This window comes from Phyllobates terribilis, unplaced genomic scaffold, assembly GCF_046119375.1.
Source record: "Phyllobates terribilis strain yellow unplaced genomic scaffold, ASM4611937v1 Scaffold_5__5_contigs__length_657084704, whole genome shotgun sequence".
NCBI classification, from domain to species: domain Eukaryota; kingdom Metazoa; phylum Chordata; class Amphibia; order Anura; family Dendrobatidae; genus Phyllobates; species Phyllobates terribilis.
Genome location: NW_027362765.1, coordinates 505266108 through 505286573, shown reverse-complemented (window position 1 = coordinate 505286573; position 20466 = coordinate 505266108). Strand labels below are relative to the sequence as shown.

Genomic DNA, 20466 nt, shown 5'->3' with positions numbered 1-20466 from the left:
GTGTGGATGACTGTCCGTATGGGCAGGAGAGAGGTTAGGGAGAGAAGGTATCGTATTGGTAAAAGGTCCGATAGACTTATTGTGATGCTTGGGATGAATGTCCTATAGTAGGTAGGGGAATTCCTGATTGACAGAAATCAGAGGGGCGACTGGAATCGTGTGACCAGGCATCACGCTGGCCGAAGAGTGTTCCAACAGCTCAAGTCCAGAAATTATCAGACACCTCCCAGCTCCTTGTCAAAGTAGTCATACCTCCTGAAGCTGTCGTAACCCTGACTATCGGGCAAACCATACTCACTCTGCCAGTGCGGGCCAGTGTACCAATAGAGGGGGTAGAGGTGCAGATTAAGCGCTTAGAAGGAGACAAAACAATCCCTGGGCTCTTGGTCTCGCATACCCTCTCTATGACGCGGCATGGGAGTGTGCCTGTACGTTGTATCAATTCGAGCTCAATAGACTTACAGTTAAACTCTCGAAAAGAAATCACCCAGGTGAACGTAATGCCGGAGGACCTCACCAAGCATGACTTCATTGAACTGTCACCCAAGAGGGAGACCCATGTACTCTGTCAGTGTCTCTCACTACAAGAGTGAAAGGAGGGGAAGCACTGGCCGGCCGCTGCCTCCTGGAGCAGATTGAGGCTGACCTTACAGAGTTCTCACCTGACCAAGTGGGACAAATCGAGAACCTACTGCAGCGTTATCACGGGGTGTTTGTCATGAGGATGACTTCAGGTGCACTAAAGCTATCCAGAATGAGATCCCTACGGGGACCACCACTCCCATCAGAGAGAGATACTGTGAGATTCCTCCATAGATGTATCAAGAAGTGAAAGAACTCTTGGCCCATATGTTGCGAAACTGAGTAATCCGAGAAAGCCACAGCCCCTGGGCCACACCCATTGTACTGGTTCAGAAGAAGGATGGGACCTTGAGGTTCTGTGTAGACTACTGGCGTTTGAATGCCTCTACTCTGTGGGATTGCTACCCCCTGCCGCCGATCGAAGAGTCCCTGTCAATTTTAGGAAAAGCTAAATACTTCTCCCTCGATTTAGCCAGTGGGTACTGGCAGGTCCTCATGGCCGATAAGGACCAATAAAAGACTGCCATCATTCTCTCCATGGGCTTATTCAAATTCACTGGTTGCCCTTCGGCCTGACTAATGCACCTGAAACGTTTCAATGACAAATGGAGAGATGCCTTGAGGACCTGAATTTCGAAGAGACCTTAATTTATCTGGACGACATTGTGGTATTCTCTTCCACCTTCGAAGAACATCTCAGTCAGCTGGAGCAAGTGTTGGAGAGGCTCCAAAAGCATGGGCTGAAGATTAAACCCCAGAAATGTCACTTGTTTCAGAGGGAGATTGAGTACTTGGGGCACACATTCTCCAATGCTAAGGTCTACCCTACCACCGAAAAAGGGGTGGCCGTTCAGAAGTGGTCCTTTCCAACTAACCTAAGGGAGCTAAGCATGTTTTTAGGTCTAGCAGGTTATTATAGAGGGTTCATTAAAGATTTTGCGAAAGTAGCAGCCTCGCTCTACGAACTCCTAAGGGGAACGACAGGAAGACACAAACAACGGGCCATTCAGTGGGGGCCCCGACAGAAAGAAGCTGTTTGTGCCCTAAAGATGGGCCATACTGGCCTACGCTGACTTCTCTCAGCCCTTCGTATTATACATGGAGGGAAGTCTGTATGGCCTAGGGGCAGTACTAGCGCAAGTTCAAGAAGGAAAGGAACAGGTGATTGCATATGCTAGTCGGTCACGAATAGAAACTGAGACAAACCGCAATAACTACAGTTCGTTCAAGTTACAGCTGTTCGCGCTAGTTTGGGCTATGACTGAGAAGTTTTACCAACACTTGTCGGGGTCGGAGGTCCAGGTGCGGACTGATAACAATCCCCTCGCCCATCTCGAAATTGCTGGAACAAAGGTGGGTCGCGAGGATTTCTAAGTATTGGTACAAAATGGCGTACCGCTCAAAAGCTTAGAACACCCATGCAGACGCACTGTCCCAAGTCACTCCAACGGGTCCGAAGGGAGACACAGATGAAGATCTAGAAGGCAACGAGATCCCAGATTTCACACATTTTGCAGCCGCCGTGGTGGCTGCCTAAGAAGAAGAAAGACATTGTAAAATGCTTGAGTCCTGAGAAGTCCGAGGGATGAGTGGATTCATCTGCAGCAGTCCATCCCTGAACTTGTGGAGCAAAGAAAGTGGGTCACCTTGGGGCAAAAGCCTGATTAAGAGTTAAGAGCATCCTTGTCAGCCAGCACCTTGCAGATTTTGGGTCAGTGGGAAAGGCTCTTAATGAAGAATGGCTTGCGGTATATTAGAATTCAACTGCCTCGAGAACTGGACGTCACCTGGCAAGTGGTGATCTCGGAAGAAATGGTGATCAGTCTGTCCAGAGAAGCTCATGAATGCCCACTTTGGTACTGAGAAGACTTTCTATTGGCTGCAACGGCTGGTGTACTGGCCTCAGCTGCATCAGACAGTAGAAGAAGCCTGTCAAAGGTGCCGTCAGTGTGAATTAGCCAAGCCTCCTGAACAGAAGGCCCCTGTTCAACTCATAAGGACGTCCGCCCTGTTGGTAATATTGATCGTGGATTACCTGATGATCGGAACATTTTACAATGGTTATGAGCACTGTTTAGCCACTACTTCACTAAGTTCGCTGTGGTCACCCCAACCCGGGATCAGACGGCAGAAATGGAGGCCAAAGCAATTTGCCGGGATTTCATTCGCATGTATGTATGTCCGAAGAGAATTCATTCAGATCAAGAGTCCTGCTTCCAAGGAAAGATAATGGAAGAAGTGCACCACCTCTACGGCATAGACAAGTTCTGAACCACGCCTTACCACCAGCAGGGAAATGGAGCTTACGAACTCTTCAACAGAACTCTGTTGAAAATGCTGCGGACCCTGGAAGAGAATCATAAGATGAGGTGGCCTGAGTTCATCTCAGAGATGGTCCAGATGTACAATAATTGGGTTCATGTGACCACTGGTTACAAGCCCTACACATTACTGTTTGGATGAGGTGGTCGATAAATTACTGGGTAAGAACTAGAACCAGAGGATGCACATCTGGGAAGAAGCCTGAACACCTGGGTTCTAGGCCATCACCATCAACACCAAATGATGAGGCGCCTGGCAGAACAAAAACTCAAGGAGATAGAATATCCAGACAAAACCCCAATGCAGGAAGAGCCCCCTCAGGCAGGAGAGTGGGTATTGATACGGGCTAAGCGGCCAAGGAACAAGCTGGACCATCGGTGGGAGGCGGTGCCCTATCAAATTGTGAAGAGGGTCCACCCAAATAACCCGGTTTATGAGGTTTGACCCGAAGATGAAGAGGATGCTCCAAAACGGGTGCTGCACAGGAATATGCTTCGACCATGCCTTTCTGAAGTGGAGGAGAGTGAGAAGGTGGCTCCACTCGAAGTTCCACCAAAAACCAATGCGGGGCCGGTGGCTGATCATGAAGAAGAATGGATTGATGTGCCGATGGTGCTACCGGGGTCGACACCCAGTGGGGTAGCTAGAAGCAGAGATCTTCTGGAAGGGCCTCTATCAAAGGGGCTGCGCAAGACAGAATGAGCCAATGCGGGCATTCCTCCTAAGCGGTACGCGTAGGACGAGTTTGTCTGGGCGCAAATTCAACCGAAGGCCCAAGAATGTATGTAGCTCTTGGCAGAAGTCGGGTTACTTCTATGGAAACAGCGCTCGCCTAGAGACTCTCCTCACCTGGGGACTGGTGAGATGAAAAGCGAGAGGAATGTAAGGGAACTAAACCCCTGCAGAACTAATGCAGAAGAGAAACGTTGGCGAGAGGAAGGGATTAGCCAGTGCTCCAGGTCAGGTGGCCTGCCCAGGATATAAAAAGCCGGCGCACCAGAAGGGAAGCGTTCTTGGCGCTAAGAGAAGAGACAGTGAGGGATACGGCAGGTCCCGGAGCCATCATCACAGTCGACAGTTACGTGCATCAGTGGAGCCCAGACATCGATGGTCAAGCCCTGAAGACCTGAACAACGCCAGTCAAGGTCCTCAGCCCAGACATCGATGATCAAACCCCAAAGACTAGAACAACGTCGGTCAAGGTTCCCAGCCCAGTCGTCGACGGTCAAGCCCCAAAGATCCGAACGACGCCGGTCAAGGTTCCTTACCCGAACGAAGCCCGTCAACAGTTCACGAGCAGCCCCCGGCGACACAGTTCCTAGAGACTTACGTCAGCGGCTGGGGGTCGCAGAAGTTCCGAAGATACTGAAACAGGGATCTGTACTCGGGCCGGCGAGCGGAGAAGACACGTGAGACGGTCCGTCACTTCCGACAGGGGCACACTGTACCAGGCACAGCTGAGGGAGGGCCACAAGTGAGACGGGGACCAGCTGATGTCAGAGTTATGCAGCAAGAGTTGATAAAATTTTTCAGGAAGACAGAGCAGTGGTTTATGATGGCACCAGAGAACTGCCGAGGCTTCCAGAGACTGCCCTCCGCCAAGTATAGTAAGGGTATAGTGATCAATATTTCTATCTGCTGTGTAAATTACTGTTTGCTTTATTACCTGATACTGTGAATATTTTTTCTGCATAAGCTACCTTCAATAACCATCTTCACTTAACCTGTTAAATAAAATAAATAGATTGTTGTTCCGCCTGTGCCTCTGCTGTTGCATTTGGATTAGTGATGAGCGATCGTGCTCACCACTGCTCAGTACTCGCCCGAGCATCACTGTGCTCGACGAGTTCGGCGCTCAGCGAGTATTTCCGGGTTGCTCGGGTGGGAACTCGGGTCTCCCTCCCTGTATGTTTGGGCTCTTTAGAGAGCCAATGAACATGCAGGGATTGCCTGCCACACACGGTAATGCCGTAATGTTCGTTGTGGCATTACAGTGATTGGCTGGCAGCACAGCATCATCAGGTGTATATAAGAGCAGGCGTCGCCATGCTCGTCACAGTCTACCCCGGAATCAGGCAGAGTATGGAGAGCTGCTGCTGCATCAGGGAGAGATTTGCTTGTTTAGAGTTAGTATAGGTATTCCACAACATATCTATAATATCCATTTGAACTAACAGACCTTTTGAGGACTAATCCAGCTGCATATAATCAGTGGTGATAGCAGGAATTAGGCAGGCAGGCAGTGTATGTGGCAGACTGCAATGCATATAGCAAGAGGGTCCATTGCAAGAGGGAAATGTCTCTTCAAAGGGGTATTGGGTTGCGTCCAAATTACTGGCAGCCCTTGCAGTGACTGCATATGAAATAACAGTATAGGAGACCCACTTGTTATTAATGGGAACAACAAAGCATAGCCGGCAGATGGCTCTCTAACAATAGCGAGGGAAGACTGCTGGCCCTTTAAGAATAGTAAGGGCCGCCTGATACACTTGTATGGAGTGAGGCCACGCCCCGTCTAGTGGCCTCGTCCGACTAGAAGGTGCGGCCTTGCTCAATACAAGTGTATGGAAAGTGAGGCCGCGCCCACTTGCCAGGGTATGCATAACACATACATACGCTCCGTTACCGGGTCTCATACCGGCGAATCCCTGCAGCGCACAATGCCTGCGCTGGGGGAATTCATAAGTCTGCAGTCACTTTTGACCAGACAACCCCTTTAAATTACTTTATATCTTTATAGATCTGACTTTTATGAGTGCAACAATACCAAATGTGTTTTTTTTTTTTTTTTTTTTTTATTTTTAATGGGGCAAAAGGGGGTGTGATTTGAACTTGTGTTTCTATTTTTTTACATTTTGAAAAACTTTTTTTTCACTTTTTACTGTATTTAAAAGTGCCCTTAAAGGACTTTAAGCTGCGATTGTCTAATCGCTTGTGCTATATCTAACAGTGCATTAGCACTGCTATGTATAGAGAAAATCACGATCACCTATGAACGCCAGCTAAAGGCTAGCTTTCACAGGAGAATAGTCACGACAAGTGCAGAGGTCTTCAGCAGGTCCCCGGATGTCATGGCAACTCATTGGCGCGCCACAATCACGTCACGGGCATGCTGATGGGCTCGTCAATAACTTTTTATTGCATTTTGCCTGAAAAACGGCAAGTCAATATCTATTTTCTTTTTCCTTTTCGATGTTGGGGCAATAAATGTTATTTTCATATATCTAGTATATATTATATCTAGAGTATATATGATACCTAGTCCCACAAACTCAGTCCTCTTTAGACCCGTTACCTTCAGTATTTAGCAAGCTCAGGGTTGCTTGTAACACGTCGTCTTATCCAAGGATCCCTTTAAGGTGGAAGGCAACTGTCTTGTCTTTGGTCAGTTCCAGGTCACGCTACTCCCTTGTCCCTTAGTCTCCTTTCCCGGTAGTTCACCCAATGCGGCAGCACTACTCACAGAATGCTTTCTACTACTACTTGAAGTCCCTATCTGACTATCTACAGGAAATGGTCTATTTCCCTAACACCCATCCCCTCCCACTATGGGCTAGTCCCGAACATTAACTCTCTCTTACCCTCACATCACTATCTAACTACAGTCACTAACTTATCCTACCTATCTTTTGTCCTAATCCCTAAACTATGTCTTATTCTATGCTACCCTATGCTGTACACTACCAACATTATGCATTACCTTTACATTACAACACAATTCACAGGACAAAATATATACAAAGACACAGGACATAATACACATTACAAGTGTTTTCAAGGGTAGGAACGTGACAGTCCAGTCCACACCCCTTACACATACACATTAACATGATCCCAAATGTGGGTGCAGCCTGGCAGACCGGCCATGTATATCATTGGGAGAAGGAGAGACTGACTATGTTCAATAATAATTTGTCCAAATCTATTATTGGAAAATAAGTGTTGTCAGAGGGATCTGACTGCAGAATATTCCTACTGTGAAGTTCTAAACAGTAATGACAGAAATAAAAGTTTCTTCACTTGCATATTTTGCCAAAGGAAACTAAACAAAATTGTCATTTTTTACTTAGTTCACTTACAAAATGCCTCTATATTTACTGTAGTTACTTATTTTATATTTTGTGAATTACTGGCTAAAGAATGGCATTACTTGTTACCGAATGGAGAATGGAGTATTTTATCCCCATAGTAGACCATATAACAACATCACCATCTAGTGGCCATGATTGAAATGTAACACTCAAGAGTAGAGATGAGCGAACGCGAACTTAAAAGTTCGGGGCTTGTACCGGACACTTAGTGTCCCGTTCTAAACTCCGAACACTGACTTCTTCCGGAAGGCCATTTTAATGTTTGCAGTTCTGGGGAAATCAGGAAGGAGAGAGAGAATGTTCCAGCTCCAAAGTCCGGGTCTCCATTGTTTTCAGTGGGGTTTGGGTCAAGTTCTGGTACCCGAACCAAACTTTGAACTAAAGTACGGGTCGGGTACCAGAACCCAAACTTCTACGGGTCTGCTCATCCCTACTCAAGAGTGTTCATAAGGTAGAGCAGGGATCAGCAACTTTTTTTTTTGCATGGCATGCCTATTTAAAAAAACAAAAATGAAGTATTTACACTGCAGTGTGCTTTATAATATGAAAGTCTTGCAACACAAATCTTTGGGTCAGCTGCCAATTTGTGCTGCAGTTATGATTGCAACACTTGTGGTTACCATTTCTTACCTGAAACCAGTCAAGCCCTTTGACATTTTGATATTGTACTGTTTTAAATGGCATTTGTCATTATGGTCATCAATTGTCACCAATAATTTACACCATAAATACCAGTCTGATTTTTCCACGTACAAGAAAAATGATCAGAGTTTGATCAGAGAGTGGTCTGAGTGTCATCCATTTTTCTGGTTCGTGGAGAAATAAAAAGAAAAGTTTCTCCACCTCCATTCTGACAGTTTGTGAAAATCGGAAAACACTCAAATGTCATCCAAGGTCTAATTTTTTTCATGAACCCATTAACCTTCAGTGCCGATTTTGATCCAACCCTCGGATAACAATCGGACATGTCTCCATAATTTTTTGGGGACTTCCTGTTCCTTGAAAAATCACAGACATGTGAATGGCCCCATAAATTAGCACAGGTACGAGTGCTATCTGTGAAAAACATGGATAGCACTTATATGTGAAAATTGGACATGTGAATGAGCTCTAAGTAGGAAAGAATAGTAGCATTAAGAGCCAGAAAGGGCTTTCATTCCTGAACTCTGCACATCTTACTAGCCAACCTCAGCCACACTTGCTCAGTGCATACATAATCATTCTCCTATTAAATGTTTTATGTACATTGCCAGCCTGACATAATACCACCCAGTAATCCTACTGATAAAGGTTGCATCCTAATACACATGCCAAAACCTGTCCACCCCTGACTGCGCATCGCTAGCTAACATAGAAAGGGAGTGAAGAAAGCAACATTAGGCCATTGTGCTGGTCAAACCTGAACCCCTCTACCCTACATATATCGTTGGCATCACTTCTTTGATGTTTGTATTAGTTTGCTCTCATTAAAACAGTGAAATATTGCAGGTCTGGAGCTACACATAGTGCCATGTGAATTGGTACCTGGGGATTTGCAGCCATGATGGTATAGTTTCCATCATCATCGTTGTTGGCAGATTCGATGTGTAATAAGCATGTCCCATCTGCTTCTCTCTTCATCCTACAATGCTCATTCTTCTTTAAAATCTGCTTTCCGTCTTTAAACCAATAAACCTAAAATATTGTCAGCCGAAATCAAATTGAAAGTTGAAGTTAGTACAATGTAGAAAAATAGAATTTTCTAACTGTATGTGACAAATTAAAAGGATTTGAGTTTTATCTCTGTAAAAGTTCATAATAATTAGTGATGACCATAGGGACCTTTACTGGCAGCTCAGGTGTGCTCTACTATCTGTGTATATTGTTAACTAAATTAAAATAACAATACATCATATCTCTTGTAATATCAATATATAAGGTGCGTGCAATCATGGAATTACGACTAGAGATGAGCGGTGTTCGACTAGAACTGTTCGCCAATCTCAAATTCGAGCTGTTTTGGGCGGTGTTCGAGTTGTTCGACGAACCCGAACGATTTGCAAAAAATTCGGCTGTTCGAGGTTATGTTCGATAACTGTTCGTGCACCAAAAGCGTGTCCTGCATGTCTGGCGCTATTTAGAGCACCAATCATGCAGGGATTGTCTGCCACTCACTGTAATGCCACAGCCATGGTGGTTGTGGCATTACAGTGATTGCCCAAATCGATGGGAACAGTGCCAACAGTGAAACATGAAAAGCCGGCAATTCAGCAGCGGCATACACCGGTACCCGACAATTTAGAACCGAAAGAATAGAGCTTCACACATAGATTAGATAGATATAAACATGTCAGCCACATATATACGAAGTACAGTGAAAGTGCTGCTTACTGTACTTGTCATTTAGCGTAAAGGATTTATCAAAAAAAATAATAGTATTTTCATGCACCGTCTCTTTAAAAAAGCCGGCCGGCAATTCAGCAGCGGTACCCGACAATTTAGAATAGAAGGAATAGAGAATCACACATAGATTAGATAGATAGAAACATGTCAGTCACATATATATGAAGTACAGTGACAGTGTTGATTACTGTACTTGTCATTTAGTGTAAAGGATTTATCAAAAAAAATAATAGTGTTTTCATGCACCGTCTCTTTAAAAAAGCCGGCCGGCAATTCAGCATCTGTAACCAACAATTTAGAATAGAAGGAATAGAGAATCACACATAGATTAGATAGATAGAAACATGTCAGTCACATATATATGAAGTACAGTGACAGTGTTGCTTACTGTACTTGTCATTTAGTGTAAAGGATTTATTAAAAAAAATAATAGTGTTTTCATGCACCATCTCTTTAAGAAAGCCGGCCGGCAATTCAGCATCTGTACCCGACAATTTATAACAGACAGAATAGAGCTTCACACATAGATTAGATAGATAGAAACATGTCAGTCACATATATATGAAGTACAGTGATAGTGTTGGTTACTGTACTTGTCATTTAGTATTAAAATAAAGGATTTATTATTAAAAAAATTGGCGTGGGGTTCCCCTTAATTTTAGTCTCTAGCGGAGGTTAAGCAGACAGCTGGGGCAGATGTTTGAAGCCTGGGAAGGGGGTAATACCCACGGAGCTTCCCAGGCTACTAATATCAGCCCCCAGCTGAATACATAGCCTTTACTAGCTATTAAAATGGGGGACCCCCCCAAAAAAATGACGTGGGGTCCCCCCTAATTTAATAGCTAGCAAAGGCTAGGCAGACAGCTGGGGGCTGATATTAATAGCCCAGGAAGGGTGCCATGAATATTGGCCCCCTCCCAGGCTAGAAACACCAGCCGTCAGCCGCCCCAGAAATGGCGCATTCATAGGATGCGCCAATTCTGGCACTTAGCCTCGCTCTTCCACGCTGCCCTGGTGCGGTGGCAGGGGGTAATAGGGCTGGGGTTGATGTCAGCTTATAATGCCAGCTGACATCAAGCCCAGGTTAGTAATGGACAGGCGTCTATAAGACACCCCCATTACTAACCCCATAGTCAAAGTTAAAAAAAACACAAACACCCAGAATAAAGTCCTTTAATTGAAATAAAGACACAATTCTTTATTGTTCTAAATTAAACCATACTTACCGTCACGCCCATTCCAGCTGAAGCCAACGATCTCCTGTAATAAAAATAAAATAATAAAGCAACCTCATCCTTACCTTTCCATGGTTCCCACGACAGCTTCAGCTCTGCTACATCGAGATGACAGGCTGGACCGCAGCAGAACGCTGCCATCCAGCCTGTCATCCCGCAGACACTGAGAAGAGCAGGCTTGCTTGCGCTCCACATTGTCTCTCTGTGACGGCATAAAGATGAGCCGAGGTCATGTCCAATGAACTCGGCTCACCTCATGCACGTCACTTACAGCGTGGGAGAATTCTCACGCTGAAGCGCTGAGTGCAGGAGAATTTTCCCACGCTGTCAGTGAGGTGCATGAGGTGAGCTGAGTTCATTGGACATGAGCTCATCTCATGCACGTCACTGACAGCGTGGGAGAATTCTCCTGCACTCAGCACTTCAGCGTGAGAATTTTCCCACGCTGTCAGTGACGTGCATGAGGTGAGCCGAGTTCATTGGACATGACCTCGGCTCATCTGGATGCCGTCACAGCGAGACACTGAGGAGCGCAAGCATGCCTGCGCTTCTCAGTGTCTGCGGCATGACAGGCTGGATGGCAGTGTTCTGCTGCGGTCCAGCCTGTCATCTCGATGTAGCAGAGCTGAAGCTGTCGTGGGAACCATGGAAAGGTAAGGATGAGGTTGGTTTATTATTTTTCTTTTATTGCAGGAGATCGTTGGCTTCAGCTGGAATGGGCGTGATGGTAAGTATAGTTTAATTTAGAACAATAAAGAATTGTGTGTTTATTTCAATTAAAGGACTTTATTCTGGGTGTTGTGTTTTTTTAAATACTTTACTAGAAATTCATGGCGGTCATGTCTAATACTGGCGTGAACCCATGAATTTTGGGCTTGGGGCCAGCTGATAATACCAAGCTGGCCCTAACCCCTTTATTACCCAGTGAGCCACCGCACCAGGGCCCTGGATGAGTTGGGTACAGCGCCAGAAGATGGCGCTTCTATGAACGCGCCATTTTCCGGGGTGGCTGCGGACTGCAATTTGCAGCGGGGGGGGGGGCCCAGAAAGCTTGGGCCTCCCTGCGCTGCAGATTCCAGCCCCCAGCTGCCTAGTTCTACCTGGCTGGACACAAAAATAGGGCGAAGCCCCACGTATTTTTTTTTTAATTATTTCATGAAATTCATGAAATAATTAAGAAAAAAAGGCCTTCCCTATATTGTTGTGTCCGGCCAGGTACAAATAGTCAGCTGGTGGTTGGGGGCAGCCCGTTCCTGCCTGCTGTACCTGGCTGGGCACAAATATAGTGCGAAGCCCCACTTCAATTTTTTTTAATTATTTCATGAAATTCATGAAATAATTAAGAAAAAAAGGCCTTCCCTATATTGTTGTGTCCGGCCAGGTACAAATAGGCAGCCGGTGGTTGGGGGCAGCCCGTTCCTGCCTGCTGTACCTGGCTGGACACAAATATAGTGCGAAGCCCCACTTCAATTTTTTTAAATTATTTCAGGAAATTCATGAAATAATTAAAAAAAAATTGACGTGGGGCTTCGCACTATATTTGTGTCCAGTCAGGTGCAGCAGGCAGGAACGGGCTGCCCCCAACCACCAGCTGCCTATTTGTACCTGGCCGGACACAACAATATAGGGAAGCCCTTTTTTTCTTAATTATTTCATGAAATAATTTAAAGAAAATTGACGTGGGGCTTCGCCCTGTTTTTGTGTCCAGCCAGGTACAACTATGCAGCTGGGGGCTGGAATCCGCAGCGCAGGGAGGCCCAAGCTTTCTGGGCCACCCCCGCTGCAAATTGCAGTCCGCAGCCACCCCGGAAAATGGCGCGTTCATAGAAGCGCCATCTTCTGGCGCTGTACCCAACTCATCCAGGGCCCTGATGCGGTGGCTCACTGGGTAATAAAGGGGTTAGGGCCAGCTTGGCATTATCAGCTGGCCCTAAGCCCAAAATTCATGGGGTCACGCCAATATTAGACATGACCACCATGAATTTCTAGTAAAGTATTTAAAAAAAACACAACACCCAGAAAAAAGTCCTTTAATTGAAATAAACACACAATTTTTTATTGTTCTAAATTAAAACAAAATTACCGTCACGCCCATTCCAGCTGAAGCCAACGATCTCCTGAAATAAAAGAAAAATAATAAAGCAACATCATCCTTACCTTTCCATGGTTCCCATGACAGCTTCAGCTCTGCTACATCGAGATGACAGGCTGGACCGCAGCAGAACGCTGCCATCCAGCCTGTCATCCCGCAGACACTGAGAAGCGCAGGCTTGCTTGCGCTCCACAGTGTCTCTCTGTGAGGGCATCCAGATGAGCCGAGTTAATGTCCAATGAACTCGGCTCACCTCATGCACGTCACTGACAGCGTGGGAAAATTCTCCTGCACTCAGCGCTTCAGCGTGGGAGAATTCTCACACTGAAGCGCTGAGTGCAGGAGAATTCTCCCACGCTGTCAGTGACGTGCAGGAGGTGAGCTGAGTTCATTGGACATGAGCTCACCTTATGCACGTCACTGACAGCGTGGGAAAATTCTCCTGCACTCAGCGCTTCAGCGTGGGAGAATTCTCACGCTGAAGCGCTGAGTGCAGGAGAATTCTCCCACGCTGTCAGTGACGTGCAGGAGGTGAGCTGAGTTCATTGGACATGAGCTCACCTTATGCACGTCACTGACAGCGTGGGAGAATTCTCCTGCACTCAGCGCTTCAGCGTGAGAATTTTCCCACGCTGTCAGTGACGTGCATGAGGTGCGCCGAGTTCATTGGACATGAACTCGTCTCATCTTTATGCCGTCACAGCCAGACACTGCAGAGCGCAAGCAAGCCTGCGCTTCTCAGTGTCTGCGGGATGACAGGCTGGATGGCAGCGTTCTGCTGCGGTCCAGCCTGTCATCTCGATGTAGCAGAGCTGAAGCTGTCGTGGGAACCATGGAAAGGTAAGGATGATGTTGCTTTATTATTTTTCTTTTATTGCAGGAGATCGTTGGCTTCAGCTGGAATGGGCGTGATGGTAAGTATGGTTTAATTTAGAACAATAAAGGATTGTGTCTTTATTTCAATTAAAGGACTTTATTCTGGGTGTTTGTGTTTTCTTTTAACTTTGACTATGGGGTTAGTAATGGGGGTGTCTTATAGACGCCTCTCCATTACTAACCTGGGCTTGATGTCAGCTGGCATTATAAGCTGACATCAACCCCAGCCCTATTACCCCCTGCCACCGCTACAGGGCAGCGTGGAAGAGCGAGGCTAAGTGCCAGAATTGGCGCATCCTATGAATGCGCCATTTCTGGGGCGGCTGACGGCTGGTGTTTCTAGCCTGGGAGGGGGCCAATATTCATGGCACCCTTCCTGGGCTATTAATATCAGCCCCCAGCTGTCTGCCTAGCCTTTGCTAGCTATTAAATTAGGGGGGACCCCACGTCATTTTTTTGGGGGGGTCCCCCATTTTAATAGCTAGTAAAGGCTATGTATTCAGCTGGGGGCTCATATTAGTAGCCTGGGAAGCTCCGTGGGTATTACCCCCTTCCCAGGCTTCAAACATCTGCCCCAGCTGTCTGCTTAACCTCCGCTAGAGACTAAAATTAAGGGGAACCTTTTTTTTAATAATAAATCCTTTATTTTAATACTAAATGACAAGTACAGTAACCAACACTATCACTGTACTTCATATATATGTGACTGACATGTTTCTATCTATCTAATCTATGTGTGAAGCTCTATTCTGTCTGTTATAAATTGTCGGGTACAGATGCTGAATTGCCGGCCGGCTTTTTTAAAGAGACGGTGCATGAAAACACTATTATTTTTTTTAATAAATCCTTTACACTAAATGACAAGTACAGTAAGCAACATTGTCACTGTACTTCATATATATGTGACTGACATGTTTCTATCTATCTAATCTATGTGTGAAGCTCTATTCTGTCTGTTATAAATTGTCGGGTACAGATGCTGAATTGCCGGCCGGCTTTTTTAAAGAGACAGTGCATGAAAACACTATTATATTTTTTAATAAATCCTTTACACTAAATGACAAGTACAGTAAGCAACACTGTCACTGTACTTCATATATATATGTGACTGACATGTTTCTATCTATCTAATCTATGTGTGAGGCTCTATTCCTTCTTGTCTAAATTGTCGGGTACCGGTGTATGCCGCTGCTGAATTGCCGGCCGGCTTTTTTAAAGAAAGCGTCTTCTGAGCAGTTTGTCAGCTTTTGGACACCTTTGAAGGTGTTTTCTATGTGTTTCTATGTGTTTTTGTTTGCCTGCCATTGGTTTTAACGGTGTTCGACGGTGTTCTAAGGTGTTCGACGAACAGTTCGACGAACAGTTCCTCGAACATCCCGGTGTTCGACGAACCGAACCGAACCCGAACACTAAGGGGGTGGCTCAACACTAATTACGACACATGTCTGAATCAATATGTGAAATATTTTCTAATTCAGGATCTATCATATTTCACAAATCTGTCTTAAGAGGTGTTGAGCCCCTTACTAGACAACAGAGCAAAGCAGAGTTAGCAGCTGTCCTCAACTAACACTCTGGGGTCTGACTATGATTTGGTTTGGCTTCTGAACTGAATTTAGGGGCTAGTCTGGGATTGCCACACATCTATGGTGTCACACTAAGGCCAGGTCCACACTATAAGTCGACCCAAATATAAGCCGAGGCACCTAATTTTACCACAAAAAAACTGGGAAAGCTTATTGACTCGAGTATAAGCCTAGGGTGGGAAATACAGCAGCTACTGGTAAATTTCTCCATCCTGGTAAGCATTGCCCCCTCATCCCCAATCCTGGTATGCATGACCCCCTCATCCCCAATCCTGGTATGCATGGCCCCCTCATCCCCAATCCTGGTATGCATGACCCCCTCATCCCCAATCCTGGTATGCATGGCCCCCTCATCCCCAATCCTGGTATGCATGGCCCCCTCATCCCCAATCCTGGTATGTATAGCCCCCTCATCCCCAATCCTGGTATGCATGGCCCCCTCATCCCCAATCCTGGTATGCATGGCCCCCTCATCCCCTATCCTGGTATAAATGGCCCCCTAATCCAAATCCTGGTATCCATGGCCCCCCTATCCTGGTATACATGGCCCCCCATCACTGCACACATGAAAAAAATAAACAATACTACTCACCTTCCTTCCCTCTGCTCCAGTGCTGTGTCCTGTTCTGCCAGTAGCAGATGATCTCAGCATCTGAGCAGCGCATGACATCACTGCCATACACCCTCAGACACTGAGCTGAGCTGCAGGGATATTCACTCCTCTCCACGTCGGGACTATGGGTGTGCGCAGTGTCAGCAGCAGCAGCAGCTCCTGCTGCGGCTCAGCGATCCTGTGTGCCCGCTATTAAAGGCAATGAATATTCACTCTTCTCCACACCCACGGGAGTAGAGAAGAGTGAATATTCATACTCTCTAATAGCGGGCACACAGGATCGCCGAGCCGCAGCAGGAAGCCGGCGTCTGCAACTGATACTGTGCGCGCTATTAAAGAAAATGAATATTCGCTCCTCTCCACTTCCATGAGTGTGGAGAAGAGTGAATATTCATTTTCTTTAGCATTGGGCACACATGGTAGCTGCAGCAACCGACTACTGCCTGTGTACCGCTCCTCTGCTGCCACAACCCCCCACCCCACCATCTACAGCCGGAATGTAAGTATATACTCGAATATAAGCCGAGTGGGGCTTTTTCAGCATAAAAAGCACAATAACTTGGTGGGGAGTATATACAGTAGATGGCGGGTACACAACTTTATGATCGTTTCCTTCACAATATGGAGCATTTTCCACACAGTCTCTATTCTCTTTCTACACTTTACTTCACTGCAACCTAGCTCAGTACTACAGTCCAGTTAGCAAGAGTCCTATTTTCAGCCCGTGGTTCTGTGTCTTATTTCCGCTCAAGGAAACTATATTGCTAGTATGGCTGGTACGTAGCTTCTCTGCTACTGACGCCTTGGAACGCCCTCCCAGGGCATTGTCTCATCTTGGACCGTTACCTCTCTGAGTTAGAAACTCTGGGCTGTACTGCTATGCGTCTTTTCCCTGGACCTGTCTCCTATCGATTACTCAGCCTTTCAGTCACTTCTCTCTTCTGCCCACTAGGATCTTGCTATCCTCTGTCATGGTCTCCTCTCACATTAGGAACACCCAAATCACGCGGCTCTACTGACTGGTGAGACCTTAGGTTTGCTTTTTACACACTCTCTGCCTTATCTGACATCCTGACAGGAAACGGTCTCTGTTCCTTCACCTTAGCCCATCCCACTCTGGGCTAGTCCCAACCATTAACTCTCACTTTCCCTACTGTCAGGCAATACACAACAATAACACCATTAATACATGTCCCTGTTCACATTACATAATACAAAATTACACTTTCTTTAAGGGGAAACGTGGGCAGAATGTTCATCTCCTTACATATTTATAACATTCTCTAATCCCAGTGATTAAATGGCTGACTGTGGCTTTTTTAGAGACATCTTTTATAAATGACAAACCTTAGGTATAGGTATTCCAACAACTTTACACGTAAATGTAACTGATGTTCCTTCTACGATGCGGAAATGTTTGAGTCTGCGATCAAATATTGGAGCAATGCACCGTCCTGTGGGGATCTCGTCATGTTGAACTTCATCATCAGATTCATCAACAGGGGTACGCTCCAAGCGAAACTCTATCTCATTCATCAACCTTTGCTCAAAACTAGATATCTTGTATTCCTGCAAGTATAACAATAAGTATAATAATAAGTATAATAATGTTAATCCACAATAGTGAGAGTAAAGATAAAAACTGTCATTGACATTACATGTGTTTCAGGCATCAGTACCTTGTGAAAGCTAAATATTAATGTTGTACAGGGTGATTCAAGAAGAGTGATGCAAAATTATAGCCTCGGTATTCATAACCGAGAGATCATAATACAAATATTAACATGGAAAGACACACTATCTATCCAAGTTTTAAGTATACACTACACTACTTTCCCTATTTAGGGCCAAGCTCTAGGGACATACAGGGTTTAGGGTCCTGCTCGGCAATAAGTGTGGAACCTATATAGGAACGGAAAGGTAGGCAGAGTGTTATATGCCTAGGGGGTCTCCATTCCCCCTTTCCCTAGTGTTTGGGCTTCCTCCCCCTCTTCCCTTCGTGTTGCACTTAAGTCTTTCCCACACCTTGCGTGACAACCGCCTAGACATCTGTCATGTCACTAATGTAAATCACTTTGTACATTTGTAGTGTATAGATAAAACTTGGATAATTAGTGTGTCTTTTCATGTTAATAAATTTGCGTTATATATATCTACAGTGGGTACGGAAAGTATTCAGACCCCTTTAAATGTTTCACTCTTTGTTTCATTGCAGCCATTTGGTAAATTCTAAAAAGTTCATTTTTTTTTCTCATTAAAGTACACTCTGCACCCCATCTTGACTGCAAAAAAACAGAAATGTAGAAATTTTTGCAAATTTATTAAAAAAGAAAAACTGAAATATCACATGGTCATAAGTATTCAGACCCTTTGCTCAGTATTGAGTAGAATCACCCTTTTGAGCTAGTACAGCCATGAGTCTTCTTGGGAATGATGCAACAAGGGGTCTGAATACTTTCTGTACCCACTGTATATCCTACACACCTGCTGCTTTGCTACAGGTACATCGTCTCTCAATGACAGCTTCCTTTCTAATTCCCGTACAACTTGATTCTTGCTTTCTTGTATTGCATCCTGTGTGCTAAACCGCACTGAATTTTTCTTTGGGGATCCAGCAAATGGCCTGGAAGAAAAATAATGTACATTACAATATGTGGCATTTGTGTAACTGGAGGGTATACACAGGGTTATGGAATCAGATTAGATAACATACTGACAATTATATGACAAGGCTTCCGTGATTTTTTTTGAAGCTGAAGAAACTTATACAGATTATTTTGACTGTAATTATCAATATTTTACAGTTTACAGGGAATGCAGCAGATGTCTTCATAAAAGAATTATGGGCTGTAGAATGTGGATCACTTATTATCATAATGATTTATTATCTTTTTCTAATCAGCCCGTAAAAAATATTGTCTGTCTGTAATTTTTTGATAAGCTGTCCAGAAAACATAAAAAGTAAAGTTGGCAACCTTGGAGCACATCTGGTATGTCATTAGTCGGCAATTACAAAAGGAGCTGCCAGCAGCGGATCTTGATGATTTGCCCAAGTGAATTCAGTGCGGCAGAACATACCTCAGACAACTATTAATAACCTCACTGATAGCAGCCAAGACATTTAAGTGCGGGGATTTCTGCATGTGGAACTCATACTCAATACTGCATAAATGAAGATGTTTTGAAAATTTTGTTTCCATTTTTTTTCTACAACATTATCATGTCTATCCATCCTGTGATTTCCATAATTTCACAACTTTTCCTTTGTGATGTTGCAATTTCAATGTTGAATAGTGTATGAATGAGACGGGTCCACCAGAGTATGAGCCACCAATATTTAGTGACTCACTAATATGGCTCATAAAGGGGAAGCCCAAGTGAGGGAATTTCTTTTAGGAGGTCCATATGCACATAATAAATATGTTTGCACTGTCCAGACATTCAACAGTGAATATATATTTATTCAGGAACAAAGATAACACAGCTTACAACTGGTATTTCTTATGTGGCACCCCAGGGGTCTGGTTTCCACAGTAACAGCAATGTTATGTCTGAGAGCAGGTGGGAGGTCTCTTGGTCAGGGATCCTTTGCATGCCACACCTCCTGCCCAGTCCTGGGAGGGGAAGAACTTCCCCTATATAAACCTAGGGCTGAGGCAGGGTTAGTGTGTAGAGAAGAAGTAGAGACAGAGAAGAGCAGCAGATATAGGAGAAGAACATCAGGAGCTCTGTGGGAGCAGTGCTATAAGGAGTCAGGGGCTGGCAGCTGCAGAGCTCGCCCTGACTGAGAAGCTATCACCGGACCCGGAGTCCGAGGCTGTGGGGACTAATCTTTACCCAGCAGCAGAAACCGCCCGGCAGGGGATTTCAGGTCCTCTGGCCAAGAAACCCGAAGGCACGGTCACACGCGTGGGACCAGCACCGCCGTCGTGGAGCGGACGCCACTAGAAGGCCCCGAGTCACCGGCCATACGGGTGAGCACCACACGGTACACTCAGGGACGTGGGCTACTTATACCCGCCTCTAGCAAGGTAGCCAGAAGAGTACAGTCAGTTTGGGAGTCCTACAACTCCGCCTGGCCAGGGGAGATCCCATCTGCTCAAGGACTGACCAGGCCCCGATCGCTAGCCAGTACTCCGGGAGGGTCTATCTTTATCACCAGTAAAGACCCTGAACTACACCGCATCGTCTCTGAGTGATTCCTGCTACCCCCATCATCCACGTTGGCTGCCCTGAGGCCATACCCCTCCCGTTGGGGGTGATACTACCACGCTGCACAATCCTACCACCGGCCTCAGCGGTCTGCCCTGCAGCGGCAGCTCCTTCGCTGCATTCAACGGGTGGCGTAGTCGTCCAACATCTACCGCTAATACAACGCCACTTAGTCTGACTCCCTGGGCACGGACCGGGTCACCGCCACGAGACTACAACCCTCAACAGATCCGGCTCCGGGTAAGCTCCTGCATGCGCAACACTGTGCGACACAGGCCCAGGGGTGCGTCAACTTTTGGCGTAGTCGGCAGGATCTCGTGCCCGCAACCACCGGGTACTGCGTGCCTGAAAAAGACTGTTCAAACTTACCAGTGGTGAAGATTCCCGCCATCCGTGGAGGTTTCCCGCCATCCGGCGCCATCTTCTACCTTCTTCCCGCCATCCGCGAAGTTTTCCCGCCATCCGGCGCCATATT

General features: G+C 45.8%; 1 protein-coding gene across 6 annotated transcripts in view; it reads right to left on the bottom strand.

Annotated features, from left to right (window-relative positions):
* MYPN (myopalladin) overlaps positions 1-20466 on the bottom strand; it is a 283025-nt gene that overhangs the window by 21299 nt on the left and 241260 nt on the right. For all 6 annotated transcript variants that reach the window (XM_073685590.1, XM_073685593.1, XM_073685588.1 and 3 more), the window contains 3 exons: positions 18264-18402; positions 17127-17348; positions 8520-8669 (listed from right to left, as the gene is read on the bottom strand). In XM_073685590.1, coding sequence (XP_073541691.1) covers positions 8520-8669; positions 17127-17348; positions 18264-18402 — 511 coding nt within the window. The remainder of the gene's footprint in view (positions 1-8519; positions 8670-17126; positions 17349-18263; positions 18403-20466) is intronic.